Genomic DNA, 19,562 nt, shown 5'->3' on the forward strand with positions numbered 1-19,562 from the left:
TATTTGAAGCAAAGCCAAGTGTTACATTCTAGCTGTACAACAACTAAATATGTTTTACTGCATACTGGCAAATCCATTATAATGCACTTGCTTACTTAGCACTATCTGAGTTCACAGCAAAAATTCCCAAGACTAAGACTGGGTTTTTGAGGTGAAAGGAAGGCTCAAAACAAAAAACTTTAATTAAACATTAAAACACAATTTTCAATGTGAAGAACCTTACCCTAAACAAATTACCTTCCTGAATTTGATTCAGAATTCCAGTGAGGTGATTTCAATTTTCCAAAGAGCTATCACTTGATGTAGCTACTAGTTCACCAGTGAGTACAAAATAATGTGAGATAACACGGTGTGAAGCTGGATGAACACAGCAGGCCAAGCAGCATCAAAGGAGCAGGGAAGTTTGACGTTTCGGGTCGAGACCCTTCTGATGCTACTTGGCCTGCTGTATTCATCCAGCTTCACACCACTTATCTCAGATTCTCCAGCATCGGCAGTTCCTACCATCTCTGTAACAAAATAATGTGTTGTCAATTGATAGGGAAACAGCTTTTTAAATTTGTTTTACCCTTATTTTGCATATCTCAATTCAAATTATTGTTGAACAGTTGTATGAAAATATTTTCAGAATGCATTCAAACGAATAGCCACATTTTGCAATTGAAGTAATAAGTTTCCAAACAGGCAAAACCCATTTTAATTTGAACTCAAGAATTTGTAGTGGGAAAGAATTGATGAATACAAGTATGATGAAAAATAAATGGCAACTGATAGGAAGCAGTGCAGAAAGAAGACATGAATTGATTTAAGAATTTTCAGAAGAAATTGAATAATTTTCAATGCAAAGAATCTTACCCCAAACAAATCGCCTTCCTGAATTTCTTTCAGAACTCCAGTGAGGTGATTTTGATTTTCTGAAAAGCTATCACTCAACGTAGCTACTAGTTCACCAGTGAGTACAAAATAACATGCTTCAGATTTGTGGCCTTTTCGTAGTACGATTGTTTTTGCATCGTATCTAAATAAAAGGCAGATATTGAATACTTCAATTGCAGGTTTTATTCTCAGCCTCTTCTGTGATATGTCCGAAATAGTAAGGAAAAAATAGTCGGCATATTTCACTATAGACATTAAAGGAAACCTAGTATTTGAACAATCTCATGAACTAGTCAACATCTAACAGTCCTATCCGCCAAAACCTCAGCAGAACATAATTTATTCTAAAACCGCATCATATGCAAGAAACCATGAAAGTCGCAGGAGGCTGGTGGTAGCTCAAAGTATGTGCAGGCCTTCATATATTACTGAACCATGGTTCTTGAAATAATTCCACAGAGGCTGGTATCCTATCATCAAGGCACCCTTTATTTACACATGATCAGTCCTTGACTCTAGTACTGCCTCTTCAGAGCCAGCTCTCAGAATGCCAGAATCTCTAACATTCCTCATTCTACCCGTCAGCCAGGGATCCCTGATTGGACCAGATCAACAGCCCAAATCAGGGAACTCAGATCCTATGGGGTCCAGTTGGCTGGCTTCATTAATATCACTACAGTTCTGACATTGATGTTTGAGCAAAAGCTTTGACTTTTCCGGTTATAATCATTTTACTATCCCTTATAATAAATAAAAATATTCATTTGAAAGAAAGCCACCCTTACATAAAATAGGTGGACTAGAGGCTCCACGTTAAGTCATCAAGTTGTATGGTCTTATAACATCCCAGCAAAAACCATCATGTTTGTGATAGCAAGCTTACTCAATGTTTCATGACAATAATGTATTCTCATACATAATATATGGTACCGATATTGTAGTTACATATAATGGAATGTTAAGTGCAGCTTACAACTATGATCTGGAATATATGGTTGGATTACAGATATTAAATCATTTCACAATGTCAGTCATCCTCTAGGTTTGTTCAAATGGTCAATATTCATCAGAACCATGGGAGTGATCACTGGCATTCCATTCAACTTTGGAGGGAATGGAGAGAAACAACTAAGACCGATCCTGTCCTCACTAAATTTCGAACTGATCTTATTAATTCATAATCAGATAGGGGAACCCGGGCCACGTTTTGCTTTCCTAAGCCAGGTTTATCAGATCCCTGAATAATGTCAACAATTTTAGCCTGAAGAATAGATTCCAAACTGGGAAACTTATCCTTACAGTTCAGCTACCCCCAGTGACCATATGATATAGGAGCAGAATTTGGCATTTGGCCCATTTAATCTGCTTTGCCATTCGATCATGGCTGTTACATTTCGTAACTCCATTCTCCTGTCTTCTGCCTGCAACCCTCGATCCTCTTACTAATCAAGAAACTGTCTTTCTTCTAAATACGTCTGAAGTTTGGCTTCCACAGCCCTCTGTGACAATAAGTCCCACAGATTCACCAGCTCTCTGGCTGAAGATATTCCTCCTCATCTTTGTCCTAAAGGGTCTTCCCTCACTCTGAAGCTGTGCACTTGGATCCTAGTCTCTTCTGCTAGTGGAAACATTCCATCCATGACCACTCTATTCAGGCCTTTCAGTATTCTGTAAATTTCAATGATATCCCTGATTACCCTTTTACACTCTATCAAGTATAGACACAGGGTCCTCAATAGCTGCTCATATGACAAGCCCTTCATCCCCAGGATCATTTTGTAAACCTTCTCTGGATCCCCTCCAATGCCAGCACATCCTTCCTCAGATATTTGACCCAAAACTGCTCACAGCATTCAAAATGCAGTCTGACCAGAGCCTTACACAGCCTCAACGGTACATCTCTGCTCTTGTATCCTAGCCTTCTTGAAATAAATGTTGATATTGCATTTGTCTTCCTAACTACTAACTGAACCTGCTTGTTAAGCTTAAGAGAATCCTGAACTAGGATTCCCAAGTCCTTTTGTGCTTCAGATTTCTAAAGGCTTTCCCCATTAAAAAATAATCTATGCCCCTATTCTTCCTACCACCCTCACAATTTCCCACATCTGCCACTTCTTTGCACACTCACCTAGCCTGTCCAAGTCTCTCTGCAGCCTCCCTGCTTCCTCAACATAACCTGCCCTTCCAACTATACTTGTATTGTCTGCAAACTTAGCAACCCTCTGTTCCTTTATCCAAATCATTAATGCTTAACGCAAATAGTTGTGTTCACAACACTGACCGCTATGGAATTCCACAAGTCACCAGCTGCCATCATGAAAAACGCCCCTTTGCCCCTACTGTCCATCTTCTACCAGTCAGCCAACCCCTTATCCATAGCAGTACCTTCTCCATAAAACCATGGGCTCTTATCTTATTTAGCAACCGCTTGTATAGCACCTTATCAAAGGCCTTCTGGAAATCCAAATATATCACATCCATTAGCTCTCTTTTGTCTAACTTGTTCATTACTTTTTCAAAGAATTCCAACAAATTTGTCAGGCATGACCTCCTCTTATTGAATCTGTTCTAATTCCACCTTATTTTACCATACACTTCCAAGTACTTTGCAATCCAATCCTTAACGACGGACTCTAAAATCTTACCAACAACTGCAGTTGGGCCAACCGGCCTACAGTTTCCTCTATTATGTGGCCCTCCCTTTTTAAACAGGTGTGTTACATCAGCTATTTTCCACTTTTCTGGGATCCTCCTTGACTCCTGAAAGATCACCACAAAATCCTCTACAATCTATTCAGTTATCTCCCTCAGAACCCTAGCATGTAGTCCATTTGGTCCAGGTGATATATCCATATTCAGACCTTTCAGTTTCCCCGCACCTTCTCATTAATGATGGCCACTATACTTACTTCTACCCCCTACTCTCCTGAACTCAGCAGATAAGATCCCTCAGCCATCAAAGGTTCAGGTTTTTTTACAAGTAATTAACAGGTATTTAACAGGAAATTCATTGCTGTTTAAGGTTGTTGGAAGACTCTTTGTGGAACCCAAACTAGTTGCACGTCATTCTTGGCTCTTTTACCCATTGTTGAACTTTAGTCTCTCGAAAAGTGATGATCATGGATTAGATAGGCAATAACATTGACAAATACATTATTATGTAATATCTTTGTGGTTCAGCAAACCTGTCACTTACTGTTGATAAACTGCTGCTTGGCAAATCTCCAGCTGCATAATGTTGGGCATAACTTGAAATGCTTGAATCTTACGTAAAAGTGATTGCATCTTAAATTTAAAAAAATTTGAAAAGTAAGTAAATACAGCATACAAATTAGAAGTATATAATTTTGCCCCTTGAGTCTGCTCCACCATTCAATAGGATCATGGCTAATCTCACCATAACCTCAAATCATATTTCCCCCAATAATTTTTCACCTCTTTACTTATCAAGAAACTATCTACTTCTGCCTTCAATTATTCACAGGCTCTGTTTTCACTGCCTTTTTTAGGAAGAGAGTTCCAAAGATGCGCAATAATGTGTGAGAAGAAAATTTCTCATCTTTGTCCGAAATAGGTGACTGCTTATTTATAAATAAAGATCCTCCTTCTAGATAAAAAACCAAAAGAACTGTGAATGCTGTAAATCAGGAACAAAAACAGAGGTTGCTGGAAAAGCTCGGCATCTGTGAAGTAAAAATCAGAGTTAATGTTTTGGGCCTGGTCTCCCTTCCTCAGAGCTCTGTTATCTCTCAGCATTTAGATAATACTTTTTGTTTAACTTTTCTTGCCAAAATGGACAATTTCATAGATTTTTGCCCACCCGTTTAACCTATCCCCATGTAGCCTTTTCATAACTTAGTTTCCTATCTATTGTTATATCACCAGCAAATTGAGCAAACAAATCTTGAATCCCTTCACCCAACTTATTTAAATAAACTGTAGAAAACTGAGGGTTCTGCACTGATTCTAGTAGCACACAATGCACCAGAAAATAGCTATTTATGTTTCCTGTTAGCTATTCAGTCTTCTGACTTTGTCAGTATGTTCTCCAGCAGACAATGAGCTTTTTGTTCCCACAGTAAACTTTGAGACATCACTTTACCAAATGCCTTTTGGAAATCTAAAAGTTTTCCTTTATCTACAGCACCTGTTAATTCTGCAAAGAACTCCAGTAAACCAGTTAAAAGTGATTTCCCTTTTACAAAACCATGATTACCTGATGTGCCTGATTTCCTCAACTTTTCTCTAAGTGCCATGCTACAAAATTTTCAATAATAAACTCTAACATTTTTATTATGTTAGAAGCTCAGCTAACTGATCAGTAATTTTCTGCTTTTTGTCTCCCTTTTTAATTAAGGCATTAAATCAAATTTAATACAGCCTTCGTTGAATCTATGGAGTTTTGAAGAATTAAACCCAATGCAGTCTGAGCTGCTTGAAACTTTCCCCATTAACGTTTCTGGTCAGTGATTCATCTGACCAGGGAGTTTTGTCTTGCAGTTCCTCCACAGCATTTTCATTGAGAATCTCCCTCCTGTCCTGTGCATGTCTGCCCTATGGAAAGCTCTACACTTAGAATCAGGCATAATCTGCCGTCCACCCATCCCCAGGTGATTAATAACATCCTGGAGGATCAATACTTATTACTGATGTAGCCATACGTATGGACATTGGAGTAGTGACCATGGAAACTGAAGCCATAACTGTGCAAGCCCACTCACTCACTACTGAGCTTCCCACCGTCACCCTCAAGCCTCATTCCAACCTCCTTGGCTTGCTGTCAGGTGCTGGTATCCATCCACTCCTTCATGAGTCATGACCATGTATCAGGAAACCCAAGCTTCTCCCTAGCATAGTAATACATGACCCTGCGCCCACACTCTCTCCTAATAAATCACAAGCTGTCCTCAGTTATCCTTTGCATTATCTTTATCACACTAGAGCTTCCAATGGCTACACTGTCATATCAGAACTTCTGGAAATAACATTACTAATTTGAACCTGACTATCCTCACAGTCATTCTGCACCAATGGTCTTCTAACTCTGAAATTCCCTGCATGGTCTAGAATCGCCACTCCATTCCCATGAGATATCATAGACCCACCGACTCCTTCTCTTCTTCCCTCTCTCAGTCAGGAAGAAGTGCTCTTCAGCATATCATTGCCTCCTTCTCCTGAAGCTTGCTGAGATATTGACTGAGTGAGACCCAGAGGTCAGGCAGTTACCGTGCTGGGAAGGTGATTATAGAGATAAGAAAGCAACTGACTATGGTTTCTTATTAGCTTAGCTTATTGCAGAGTGCACCTTTAGTTGGTTAATTGTACTCACTGATAATTCCATCCAAGGTCCTCCTCCTTCCTCAAGGAATTATATTAATGGAGCTACAGCATTTTCAGGACAAGGTGAAAGCCAATGTCCAAGTCATATTTGAGACTCGCTTCATCACCTTCCCTGTACACTTGGTTCCTTACCCTGTCTCTGACAGTCTTCCTCCTTCCCTCTCTTTATGCCACGTGCAGACTCCCTTCATCCCAGACACAGACATGCTCCCACACACCCAGCCACCAAGCAACTTCTCTCCAGGTCCCTTTAGACAGCTCTGTTCCATAGAGTTTTGCCTTATAGCCAGTCATTGAAAATGTGCTCCTTAAGAAAAAGCAATGACTATTTTCCCTAACTCCTGCAGGTAGGCTATCCTATCTGCTGCATATCACTAATACACAGTCACACATCTGAAGGCACATATCATGCATTAACGGATAATCTAATTGGAAAGGTGCTGCTCCTTCCGGTGAAAATGTCTTTCAATAACCATGAAAGACTAACTGATGCAATTAATGGCTGATCAGAAAGACCTGGTCTTCAATCCTACAGTATGATCAGGGGTTTGGAAGATGCTGTCTGAAAAACATTGGTGAATATCTGCTCTGAAGTTTGTAGTTTGTCAACCACAGTAGCAGTGGCATGTACTGAATGTTATTCTTTCGTTGATGAGGTGCCTGTTAAGTGGGCTTCTTTGTCCTGAATGGTGTCAAGATTCTTGAGTGTTGTTGGAAATGCACCCATCCAGGCAACTGGGAAGTAATCTATCACACTCCTGACTTTTGGCTTGAACAGTCTTTAGAGAGTCAGGAGTTGAGTTATTCACTGCAGGATTCCTCGTCTTTGGCCTGCTGTTGCATCCAAAATATTTACATGGCTAGCCTAGTTCAGTTTCTGGTTGTCAATACTAGGGAATTCAGTGATGATAATGATATTGGCAGTCAAGGGATGATATTTAGATTCTCTCTTGTTGGTGATGGCCATTGCCTGCACTTCTGTGGTGTTAATGTTAGTTGCTAATTGTTATCCTAGGCTCAGATATTGTCTAGATCTCACTGTATTTGAAAACACACTGCATCAGGGCAGTCATGAATAGCACTGAACATTTTGCAATCATCATGCCTAGCCTTCAAAGCTGCATGAACATTCCCACTTAGACTGACCTTTTAATGGAAGGAAGGTCATTGCTGATGCAGTTGAAGATGGTTGGGCCAAGGACACTACCCTGAGGAACTCCTGCAGAGATGAACTAGGATGACTGACTTCTAGCAGCCACAACTCTCCTCCTTTGTATGACACCAATGAGCTGAAACCAGCAGCTTTTGCCCAATTTCTATCACTAGGCCTCTTTGATTCCACACTTGGTCGAGTGCAGCCTTGACGTCAAGAGCAGTTGCTCTCACTTCACTCCTGGAATTCAGCTCTTTTGTCCATATTTGAGCCAAGACAAAAATGAGGTCAGGAGCTGAGTGGCCACAGTGGAGCCCAAAATGGCCGCCACTGAGCAGGTCATTGTCAAACAAATGCTGCTTGAAGGTTCCTGTCATCATATTAAAAATGACGACCAAGAGTAGACTAATGCGGCAGTAGTTAGCCAGTTAGACTTTCCTGATTTTAGTGTACAGGACACATCAGGGCAATTTTCCATACTATCAGTTCGATGCAGGTGTTGTAGTTGTGCTGCAGTATAGTTTGGCAGGGGGTGTGGCATGTTTGGGAGTAAACATTTTATCACATGGAGTTGATTGAATTGGCCGAAGGCTGGTATCTTGGATGCTAGGGACCTCTGGAGGAGGCCGAGTTGGATCATCAATTCAGTCCTTCTGGTTAAAGATTGCTACAAATCCTTTAGCTTTATATTTCAGACTGTTAAGCGGGGCTTCCCCATCATTTTATTTCAGGATATTTGTATGATATCCTCCACCGATGAGTTGTTTCATTGTCCATCACCACTCATGCCTAGATGTGCAGTGCCAGAACATCTGCAGGAGGTTTCCTTGACCACATGGAAGATACAATCGGGCCATCAGTTGATGGATTATGTTGGACTATAATTCTGCTGTTGAAGCCAACAGCACCTCATGGATCTCACACTTGAAATGTTAGATCTATGTAAATCCTATCCTACTTAGCATTGGAATTGTGCCACATAACACAACTAAGGCATCAACGATGTGAAGGGAGGCCTCTGTCCCCACGAGAACTATGAAGTGGTCACTCAATGAAATGGTCAAGGACAGATGCATCTGCAGCAGGCAGTTTGGTGAGGATGAAGTTAAGTCAAGAAGACCATAAGAAATGGGAGCCAAATTAAGCCATGCAGTCCACTTCCATTTATTCCACAATCTCATCTTTAATGATGTACTCTAAAATCTTTGCAACACTGTAGGTCAGACTAACCAATCTATACTTTCCTGTATCCTGCCACCCTTTCTTCTTAAAAAGGAATGTTACTTTAGCCATTTTCCAGTTCTCTGGGACCCTCCCTGGCTCCAGTGATTCTTGAAAGATCACCACAAATGCCTCCACAATCTCCTCAGCTATCTTTCTTCAGAACTCAGGGATGTAATCCATCTTGTCTGGTATGTTTTCCCTCTTATTGGCTCTCACACACTATGTCACTGAGCCAGTTGAGCAACTATGTTCATTGGGTTTGGTCTCTGTTAAGGAGTGTATCCCATCAGCCCATAAACCCTACTGTCACCAAGTTGTTGCCTTTGCCTCCAGCACATTATTTGTACTTGATTTTAACCCCCGCTAGCATAAGAACTAGAAAAGAGTAACATGGTATTGAAAGATTCAAATATTATAGTTATTGGCACTTTTGTTTCTGGACTAGTATGAAGTGATTCAGTTACAAAGCACAGCATAATTTCACCAGCATGTTATGCTATAAGTGGCCCCACTTAAGGCGGAGTCTGAGACCTTTAAACACTCAGGTCACATGCAATGATTTCCCCTAAAGATGATGGTATTGACATGACAATTAATACTTAAACACATGTTCGACAGAATAATGCAACTAGGAACATTAACAATTTTAATCTAGCATCCAAAATGCTAATCCGGCACACGCAATTTAGTTTGAATATCTTAAGAAATAAAAATAAATAGTTTACCTGTAAGATGAGACTAAAAGTGATCTCAATTTAGCAGGCATGTCCTGGAATTATTAACATCTGCAGTGTGCTTTATCAATGAAAGTCTTCCATTTCCTGTGTCTACAACTAATGAACTAAGTAATAATTTCTAAAAGAAACAGGTGGAATTCATGTTCTCCACGTTTCAGGTACTTCACTTCTAATAATACTTACCTCCAGTTGTCATTACTCCTAACATTAAAACTTCTGCATCCCGTTTTCAAATCTGGTTTCTGTCATTCAGCACTTGGAAGCTTTGTGTTAGGCTTTATCTTCTCCTGAACATTATTGGTCGCCAGTACAGAGCACTGATTTATGACTGTATACACTATGACCTCATGGGAATTCCCATCTCCTCTACAGCAGTCATGATCTGAACCATCTGAATTAATGGACTAAAATGATTGATCACTAAAATACCAGCAACTTGTGTGTCAGTTTGAAGAAACGCTGGGCCAAATTATTTTATTAAATTTTCATTTTTACAGTGTTCCACTTTAAATGCAGTTGAAGAACCTTCACGAATGAATGGCCAGATTGTCATTATTCTAGCATAGATGGGAATTACACATAGGAACCCTGCGGAGAATAGCAGACTCAGAAGGGATTTTCCAGGAAGTTGAAGCTTCCAATTGATAATTCCCCATATTTAGAATCATCCAAAATATCCATCAAATCAGATAATGCAGAGGGTTTCACTGAAGTAAGTAGTTACTCTTTGATTTGATTTATTATTGTCAGTGAAATGTGTTGTCTTATGTGCTTTACAGGAAGATCATACTGTACAAGTGCATCAGGGAAATAGAACAGAGTGCAGGATACAATGTTAAGTTGCTGAGAAGGTGTGGAGATAGATCAACATTAAGAGATGGATAAATAGCCAGTTTAACTCTTCAGTAGCTGTTCAACTGACCCCTCAAGATACCCCACACAAAACAAAAAAAAATCTACCCCAGAACCCTTACACACCAAGAACTTGACACTTCCTCTCACTCCAGGAGCGAAAACCCTCCTGACAGGGTCCTAACATCCCCATGTTATTTAACTTTTGTGCCTTCTGAAAAAATAACACCGCAGAGGCCAATAACCCACCACCAAGTCACTCTTTATTTACACATGTAAAGTCCTTGACCCTGATTCAGCTCCCTCAGAGTCAGGTCTTAAATGAACAGAATGTTTGACAGTCCTCTTCTTATCTGTCAGCCAGGACTCCCTGATTGGAGAAGATTAACAGCCCCTCATATTCTATGACGTCTACCTGGCTGAATCCAGGGTTTACTTGGCCATTTCCTTGAATGTGGGGCAGCTGCTGGTGGTAATTCTTTCCTTGTTGGCACTCTGGGCACTGCCCCACCATCGTGGTTATGTCTGTATCCAGTCCTGGACACCAGACATAACTTCTTTCCAACATCTTCATTTTGGAAACCCCTGGATGACCCTGGTGGAGTTCAATCAGTATGTGGCAGTGATCTTTTCTCAGGACAATTACTCTTGCTCCCCATAATAATATGCCATCCTCAACTGTGATCTGGTCTCTCCACATCCAGAAAGGTTTCACTTCTGATTGTGACAGTCCTTTGGTTTTTCCCTATCAGCACCAGCTGTTTCAATTTTGCCAGGACCGCATCTTTCTGCAACCAAAATCTGATATTATGAGCTGTGACTGGAAGTATGTCCAGAAAATTTGAAACCATTACAGACTCTTCCAGTGGCAGTACCACTGGTGGTGTATCTGCCAGCAGCAGACAGTCCAGTGCATCTGTATTCATCACTTGACCTCTCAGGTGGTATTCCAACTTGTGATTATACTATTTAGTGTTAGAGTCCACCACTGAATTCAGCCTAAAGTTGTGGGCGGCGCCGCCTTGTCTTCTTAAATAGACTTAGCACGGATTTGTTGTTCAATATTATTACAAATTTAGATCTTTAAAGATATTAGTGGAACATCCTGACTCCAAATATGACCAACAGACATTCCTTCTCTATCTGGGCGCATTTACGCTCTGCATTAGCCAAAGCCCTGAATGCATACCCTACTGGGCATTCCTTTCTAATGGGCCACCTATGAGCTAAAATTACCCCGATGCCATACAAGGAGACATTGCATGTCAATACCAGATCTTGCTTGGGATCAAAGTGCCAAGACTTAGAGGAAGATAGCTGTTTCTTCGCTTCCCTGAAATCTATGGCTTCACTACGCAACTATTTCCAAGGCTGATTTTTTTTTAAAAGATTTGATGCAAAGGTGCCAGGATGGAGGCTAGGTTACATATGAACTTTCTGAAATAATTCACCAACCCAAAGAAGGACCTAAGCTCCAGTGCAGGCATGGGAGCCAGAGCACCTTCGACCATCCTCACTTTATCTTCCCACGGGTGTAACCCGGTTCTGTCGACTCTGTTTCCCAAGTAGGTCACTTGGGTACCTTGAACACATAGTTTTACTGTGTCTAAGGACTGTGTCTAAGTTCTCTGTGTGCTTCTTATAGATCTTCCTTGTTATTAGCACATCATCTGAATAAATGGCCTGTAATAGACCATGTAAAATGTTTTCCATTGTGCGCTGAAAAATTGCACAAGCTGACAACATCCCAGATGGCAGTATCGTATATTGATACAATCCTTGTGGGTATTCAACGTAGCATACTTCTGGGAATTCTCACCTAATTGTAATTGCAAGTACAGATGTCTCATGTCTAGCTTCGTGAAGGACACCCCTCCTCCTATGCGTATAAATCCTCTACGCAAGGGATTGGATATTTATCCTGCTGCAAAAAGTGGTTTACTATTTATTTAAAATATCCACAAAGGCGAACTGATCCATTGGGCTTCATAATCTGTACAATCAGTGTAGCCCATTCCATAAACAGGACAGGTTTGATGATTCCTTCACTTTTGGTCTTTCTGACTTCTGCCTCTACTTTTGCCCATAACTCAAATGGAACCAGGTGGGCCCTGCAGAATCATAGAATTGCTTCCTGGTCAACATAAAAGGTGACCTTGGCTCCTTTGTTAATTGCTAGACCTTCCTGAAAAACTTCCAAGTATTTATTTAGGACTTCACCCAGGCGGCCATTTTCACATCGAAAAATGTTAAGCCAATGTGGATGAATCTTTCTCAACCAATTTTGCCCCATCAAGCTCAAACCTGAGCCTTTTACTACAATCAGTGGTAACTAAACCAGCTGCTTCTCCTAAGAGACCGGAACCGAAATTGTACCTTTAATCTGTAAAGGTTCTCTAGTTACGGCTCGCAGTCTAGTCTTGTGTATACTTAAGGATTGGACTCCAGATTTTGTTAAAAACTGGTTCTGCAGTCACTGAAATGTCAGCACTGGTATCAACTTCCATTGAAACTTGGTGACCATTTAACCTGACGTTTATTTTGATTGGTTCTGATCTTTTTGTTGCTAAGCAATTTAACTGTTCTGGGCCAGATGTAGGTAGACTTTCCAGAGTGTGCACTCTCCTGGATGTTGGCCTATGAGATCTCTTACTCAATTTATTTCTAGTGGGACTCATTTGCTGTTGTGGGGCCGTGTACTGGCAGCAAATACAATGGTTTGCCGGCCCAGATCCTAAGAAAATTTTAACCATTTGGCCAAGGCTTGGTTTTGTTTTGAGGTTTTGCTGTGGGCTGAACTGGAGCCCCTTTGTTACGGATATGACCTGAGTGAGGCTATGCAATTGCCTTCACTCAAGTGGTGTTCCCCAAACTTAGTCAGACTGGTGAGGGTGTCCATTTCCATTGGATACCCTGCAACTCATATGCTCCACTTGCTGCATTTTCCAACGATAAAGCCAGTTGTGGTGCCTGTTTGATATCCAGTTGGGCTTTAGCTATTGGGCACTTTTGCATAGTTACTTCAATAATCACTTACACCAAACAGTCTCTCAGCTTCTCATTAATGGTTAAACTAAAGTTACATGACTCCACCAGTCATCTTAACCTAGTCAAAACTCCTGATGCAGATTCCCCTGGTTCTTGAATTGCTGAGTTAAAGCAATAGTGTTTCAGAATTGGAACGTTGTAATTTTCCTTAAATAAATCCATCAACTCTTGAAAGGTTTCAGTATCTGATGCCTCAGAGAAAGTTAGGCTCCTAATAACAGAAAAAACTGTGGGTCTACAAGCCATCAGAAGAATTACTCATTGTTTTGCATCTACCTCAATGTCATTTGCCCAGAAAAACACAACACATCCTTTCTACATGCTGGGCCCAGTCTACAAGGGCAGAATCAAACAAATCAAGCTTCCTAAATAAAGGCATGATGTCAGAAATGCTCACCTGCAACTGAAAGACAACATGTTACAACCAAGTGAGTTTCTTCAGGAGCATGCTTTACTCTCATTGTCACTGAAATAACTCCACACAGGGTCAGTATCCTGTCACCTAGTCACCCTTTATTTAAGACATGGAAAATCCTTTACACTGATCTGGCTCCTTTGAGCCAGTTCTCAGAGTGACAGGATATTTGACATTCCTGTGTTTATCCGTCAGTCAGGACTCCCTGATTGGACCAGATTAACAGCCCCATTCAGGGAACTCATCTTCTCTGAGGTCCACCTGGCTAACCTCATTGCAATTACTACAGTTTGCACAGAAGTTTATTGTGTACAGTTCTGGTCGCTCTGCTTTAGGAGAGTTATTATTCAATTAGATAGGGTTCAGAAAAGATTTACCAGCATGTTGCCTGGACTGAAGGATTTGAAATATTAAGAGAGAGTTGATAGGCTAGGACTTTGTTCATTGGAGGGTGGGAGGTTGTGCAGTGACCTTAAGGAGGTTTATAAAGTCATGAGGGGCACTGACAAGGAGAACAGAAAAGGTCTTCGCTCTAGAGTTCGGGAAGTTCAAAACTAGGATGCATATTTTTAAGGTGAGAGGAGAAAGATTTTAAAGGGACCTGAGGGGCAACTTTTCACACAGAGGGCGATTCATATGTGGAATTAACTGGCAGAAGAAGTGGTAAATGCATGTACAGTTACAATATTTAAAAGATATTTGGATAGGTAAATGAACAGGAACAGTTTAGAGGGATGTGGGCCATATGGAATTAAATGGGACTGGCTTAGTTTTAGAAACTGCTGTGACATGGGCAAGTTGGATTGAAGGTCTATTTCCATATTTTGTGACTCTATGACTCTGTAGTTTGTTAAATATTGCAAATCATTCACACTCATCTCAATTTCATTTTTGAAATATGAAGTTGAAAAAGCTCACAGAGCATAAATATTCACATAGTTTTAATAAGAACTCTGTCACTGTTATGTCGTCGTATTACCATTGCAGTATCCTCTGTGCTTCGTTGATGAGGAAGAACAGAAAGCAGGGACTTTAACTTTGCAGAATCTCGTTCCTACAATAAAGTGAAAGGTGGACATGTACATCAGCTCGAATTAAAAGGCTTGAAAAGGTACATTTGTAACACTGAACCAGAAAACAAAGCTACACTAAACATGGTAAACAAGAGCACATAATAAATGAGATAACAAAGTGTGGAGCTGGAGGGACACAGCAGGCCAGGCAGCATTCGAGGAACAGGAAAGTTGACATTTCAGCTCCAGCATCTGCAGTTCTTGCTATCTCCACATAATAAATGATAGCTAATTAGAATCAGCATTAGAAGTGAATCAAAATCTATGTTTCTAACCAACAGAGTCTACATTAATTGATGAGACAAATCTTTATTTTTGTTACTGTACACATGCAAATTACTCTGCAATTGAACATATTATGGCAACTATTTTCCCACGTAATTTGATTTTCTTCCAATTAACAATTATTTTGTTTTTTTTTTGTTTATGAAACATTTGTTACAGGAAGAAAGTCTTCTCTTCAGCCCATCTTTGTCCAAGACCATGGACTGGCAACAGTGGCAAATGCCTGCATCTTAGAGCTTTCAGTCGTAGGAACTATCACAATGCTAAAGAAGATAGATGTTAAACAGATGTATCCATGAGGCACTGTGGAACTTCAGCAGCAAACTGTATTTGACAACAATTAATAATATAGCCTGGCATATCCTCCACTCTGAAATTAACAGGAGATCAAACTTAGTTTCAATGAAAAGGGCAGGGGACACATTAGAAGCAGCACCAATCTTGCCTAAAAATGAGATCTCAGCCTGGTGAAATCACAACTTGAATTTTTTTTTGGTGAAGCAGCATGCATTACATGGAACTGGTGGCATGGTGTTACAGTGGTTAGAGCTGTTGCCTCTCAATGTCAGTAACCCAGCTTCAATTCCTGCCTTGGGCAACTGTCTGTGTGGAGTTGGCATGGTCTCCCAAATCTGCATGGGTTTCCTCCAGATGCTCTGGTTTCCTCTCTCAGTCCAAAGATATGCAGCTTAGGCACATTGGCCATGCTTGATAAAAAAAATTACCCCATGGTTTCCATGGAGTTGTGGGCTAGGTGGATTAGCTGTGGTGAATGGGGTTATGGGGTAGGATAGATGTTCTTCGCAGGATCGGTGCAGACTCGATCGACAAAATGGCCTCTAACTACACTGTCTGAATCCTATGATTCTATGAACTAAGTACTCCCACTATGAATGAATTTGATCTGAGTTCTTAAATCTTGCATGATTTAGTCATGAATGATGGTGGACAATGAAACAACGAGAGGTGAAGGTTTCACATATATCCCCATCCTCAATGACAAGGGACCCCAGCACACCAATACAAAAGAAAAGAGTGATGTATTTCCAACCATCTTCTGTCAGACATGCCAATTGGTGTATTCATCTTGACCTCCTCATGAGATTCCCAACATCACAGATGCCAGTCTTTCACCAAGTCATTTAACTCTACATGACATCATGGAATTGCTGAAAACACAGGATATGGCAAAGTCTAAGGACTCTGAAAATGTACTGCCTAAAGCACTAAAGTTTTGTGCTCCAGAACTAGCGTGCCACTGGCCAAATTCTTTCAGATCAAGTCTAGTGAGGTCTATCTTGACTTCAGGAGTATCTTGCACCATGTTTCATATTTTCAACAAGTTTTGTGGTGAGTTGTTCACTGGGCAGCAGCAAGTTGACAATTAAGAAGCATCATTGCTTATTAAGCATTTTATTAATGGCCCAACTTGTTTCATTAATATTCAACTTTCTATCCTACCAGGTGTGCTAGACATCAAGAAAACTCAACAGTGAGATCAGAGCAGGTACCTAAAAGCTCACCACTTACTCTCACTCCATGTTGCTTAGGACCAACAGTGTGTACCCCTCATCCATCGACACAGATTGCACAAAAGGCATGAGAGCTGAGGACAGGTTGCACATTAATACATTGAGCAAAATGAATTTGTCCAAACAATTACAGTAGTGAAGACAGTCAGAGAGCTGAACACTCAGATAAGCACAAACTAGGGATGCTGGAGTCCACAAAATGTAGTAACTAGTGGAAAGACAGCAGCATAACAGAGTTTATTGTGTAAATCTCAGTGCACAGAGAAACAGGAAAGCACAAAACAAGAATCTTAAAGCATGCCAACAGCAGCAGTATTAAGATAGTAAAGCATGGTGGCAGTGGGCAAGATTTCAAATCCTTGATTTGAAGTCAGGTTACAGTCCATGAGGCACAAGAGGGAAGACTCCGAACATCAAAACTGAACCTCAGAAGACTCGAACAACAAAGTAACACAGCAGGAAAACTCTGGAGAATAAACAGTACATTCTACTCGCATTTGAGCCTATAGCCAATAATGTCCTCAAGAGGGAAAGTGTAGAAAAACTATTTGCTTTGAAGCTCTAATTTAGGGATTCAATTCATATTTTTGTACAAAGGAAAATCTGGTGTTACAGTGATATTTAATTAATGGTCCCAGCTTCTATGAGTATCAATTACAGTGTTTTCAACAGATTTCTACAGGTTAATAGGTGCTGCAAATGCAGATGATTAAAAGATTATTTATTAAGCGATTGCGCCACTTTAGGTGAAATAAACCCACAGAGGCCAGTATCTTGTCATCAAGCCACCCTTTATATACACATGGAAAGTGCTCGACTCTGGTACAGCCTCATCCGAATGAATTCCCAGAGTGACAGGATGTCTGACACTCCTGTTTATACCTGTCAGCTAGAGCTCACGGATTGGACCAGATTAACAGCCCAAATTAGGGAACTCATATTCTATGTTGTCCCGCTGGGTGATCTCATTACAATCATTACAGCAGGCATTAGAGGTGAAAAATCGTCCAATTTTGATTAGATTCCCTACAGTGTGGAAACAGGCCCTTCGACCCTACAAGTCCACACCGCCCCTTGAGGCATCCCACCCAGACCCATTCCCCTATAACCCACACACCCCTGAACACTATGGGCAATTTAGCATGGCCAATCCACCTAAACTGCACATCTTTGGACTGTGGGAGGAAGCTGGAGCACCCAGAGGAAACCCACACAGACACGGGGAGAATGTGCAAACTCCACACAGACAGTCGCCCGAGGCGGGAATCGAACCCAGGTCCCTGGCACTGTGAGTCTGCAGTGCTAACCACTGAGCCACCGTGCCGCCCAATTTTCTTCACTCAAAGGGGAGCTCACATTGGTGCAAGCAGTTCCAATGCTACTCAGGCCCCAGAGCTTGTCAAAATCAAATTGAAACATCGAGCCTCAAGATGGTGTCATCACTCTTCTGCACACTAAGCATAACACCAAAATAACAGAAACTGACACCATCACCCTCTGACGAATGGAGAAGTAGAGACGGCCGTCAAACTGTAAAATTACTAATTTTCAAGAATACAAATGAGGATTTTGCATTTCTAACCTGCAAATGAGGATTTTGCATTTCTAACCTGCAGTCCAACACAATTGGTCCAATAGATAGTTACTGGCAGATTTATTCAAGGGAAAAAGACTAAAAACAGAGACAGCAATCTCAAGCCGAACATAAAATCTTAGGACTTTGACAGGATCAGGGATATATACCTGTACTATTGAATACTATTGACGGGGTACAGCAGTTCCATGAATGGTAGAAAATCATTGTCCTCGTGTGGAAATCGATTAAACTAAATCTGGACAAACATTCAAAGTTCCAAATCATCTCAACTTGACAGATTCGAATTTTGAAGTTTGAGAAGGTGAGATTACAATAGCAATGTTAACAATGACAATATAAATAATTAAAAACATTTTGCTAGAAATATGTAAGACAAAGACAGAAACCTGGGGACAGATGTAGCTGGAAAATGAATACACAGAAGATTAAATTTATTCACAGTCCCAGTGTCCACCCCAATCCAGGATAGGGAATTCCACAAACACATAATCCTTTGAAAGAAGTAATTCCAGCTAACCTAATTTTTAAATCTACCATGCTAAGCCTAAAACTGCAAAGAAAAACGTCTGCTCAACATTTACCTTTCCAGTTCCTTTTCCCATCGTATAGACCTCAATCAGATATCTTTTCATCTTTCTGTTCATGCGTATAGACCTAAATTGCTCAATCTCTCCTCATTAAGACAGACCTTTCAACACTTGAGTTAGTCTAATGAACCTTCCCTGAACTGTCTTCAACACAATTACATCTCTCCTCAAGTCAGGGTGACAAAATTGTGTAGATTCACAGATTCACAGACCACAGAAAAGATCTTTTGGCCCATTGAGTCTGCGCTGACATAAATACCACAATAAGTACAGTAATCCCAATTTGCTGCATTGTCCCATGTCTCTACAGTAATCCAGAAGTCATCTCACCAATGCAGTCCTGATGAGAGGGAGGATAAGGATGAACTCAGGATGATGCAGAGTAAAAAAAGTAAAAAAAAGCTAAGCAGCCTCAAAAGAGTTCATCTGTAAACATCTAATATCTACAGGGATAAGAGATGACCCAGTGTGTTCTTAAAGCATCTAGAAACAAGATTCATCTTAAAATGTGCAAGCATCAGTGTTAGCATATTAAAGCAGTATCTTCATGGAACAAATGGGACCTGGTTAAAATTTATAAGTCACGATGTTACCTTTTATGCTTAAAATGTATTTGGTGAGATTAACATATCATCCCCACTGCCCACACCAATCAGCTCATTGAGAGATGACAGGTAGACTATAAGCAAGCCTCTCAACCTAAAGGCTCGTGTGGCACAGTAGTAATGTCCATACATCTGGGCCAGAGAATCAGGTTCAAGTCCCACTTGTCCCAGATGTGTCTGTTTTAACAGATTGATCAAAAGTACCTATCTGCTTGACCTATGTCAGACCTCGAAACTG

The 19,562-nt window shown here is 40.7% G+C and overlaps 1 protein-coding gene across 5 annotated transcripts in view; it reads right to left on the reverse strand.

The window, feature by feature from the left end:
- LOC125456295 (cyclic nucleotide-binding domain-containing protein 2-like) overlaps positions 1–19,562 on the reverse strand; it is a 139,896-nt gene that overhangs the window by 97,308 nt on the left and 23,026 nt on the right. For 2 of the 5 annotated variants that reach the window (XM_048539354.2, XM_048539330.2), the window contains exon 4: positions 14,625–14,699. The exons of 1 other annotated variant lie outside the window; for it this stretch is intronic. In XM_048539354.2, coding sequence (XP_048395311.1) covers positions 14,625–14,699 — 75 coding nt within the window. Of the gene's footprint in view, positions 1–855; positions 1,019–4,072; positions 4,162–14,624; positions 14,700–19,562 lie in introns of all 5 variants that reach the window. 2 more of the 5 variants (XM_048539303.2, XM_048539321.2) reach the window with 2 other exon arrangements.

Source organism: Stegostoma tigrinum, chromosome 1 (assembly GCF_030684315.1).
Source record: "Stegostoma tigrinum isolate sSteTig4 chromosome 1, sSteTig4.hap1, whole genome shotgun sequence".
Classification (NCBI taxonomy): Eukaryota; Metazoa; Chordata; class Chondrichthyes; order Orectolobiformes; family Stegostomatidae; genus Stegostoma; species Stegostoma tigrinum.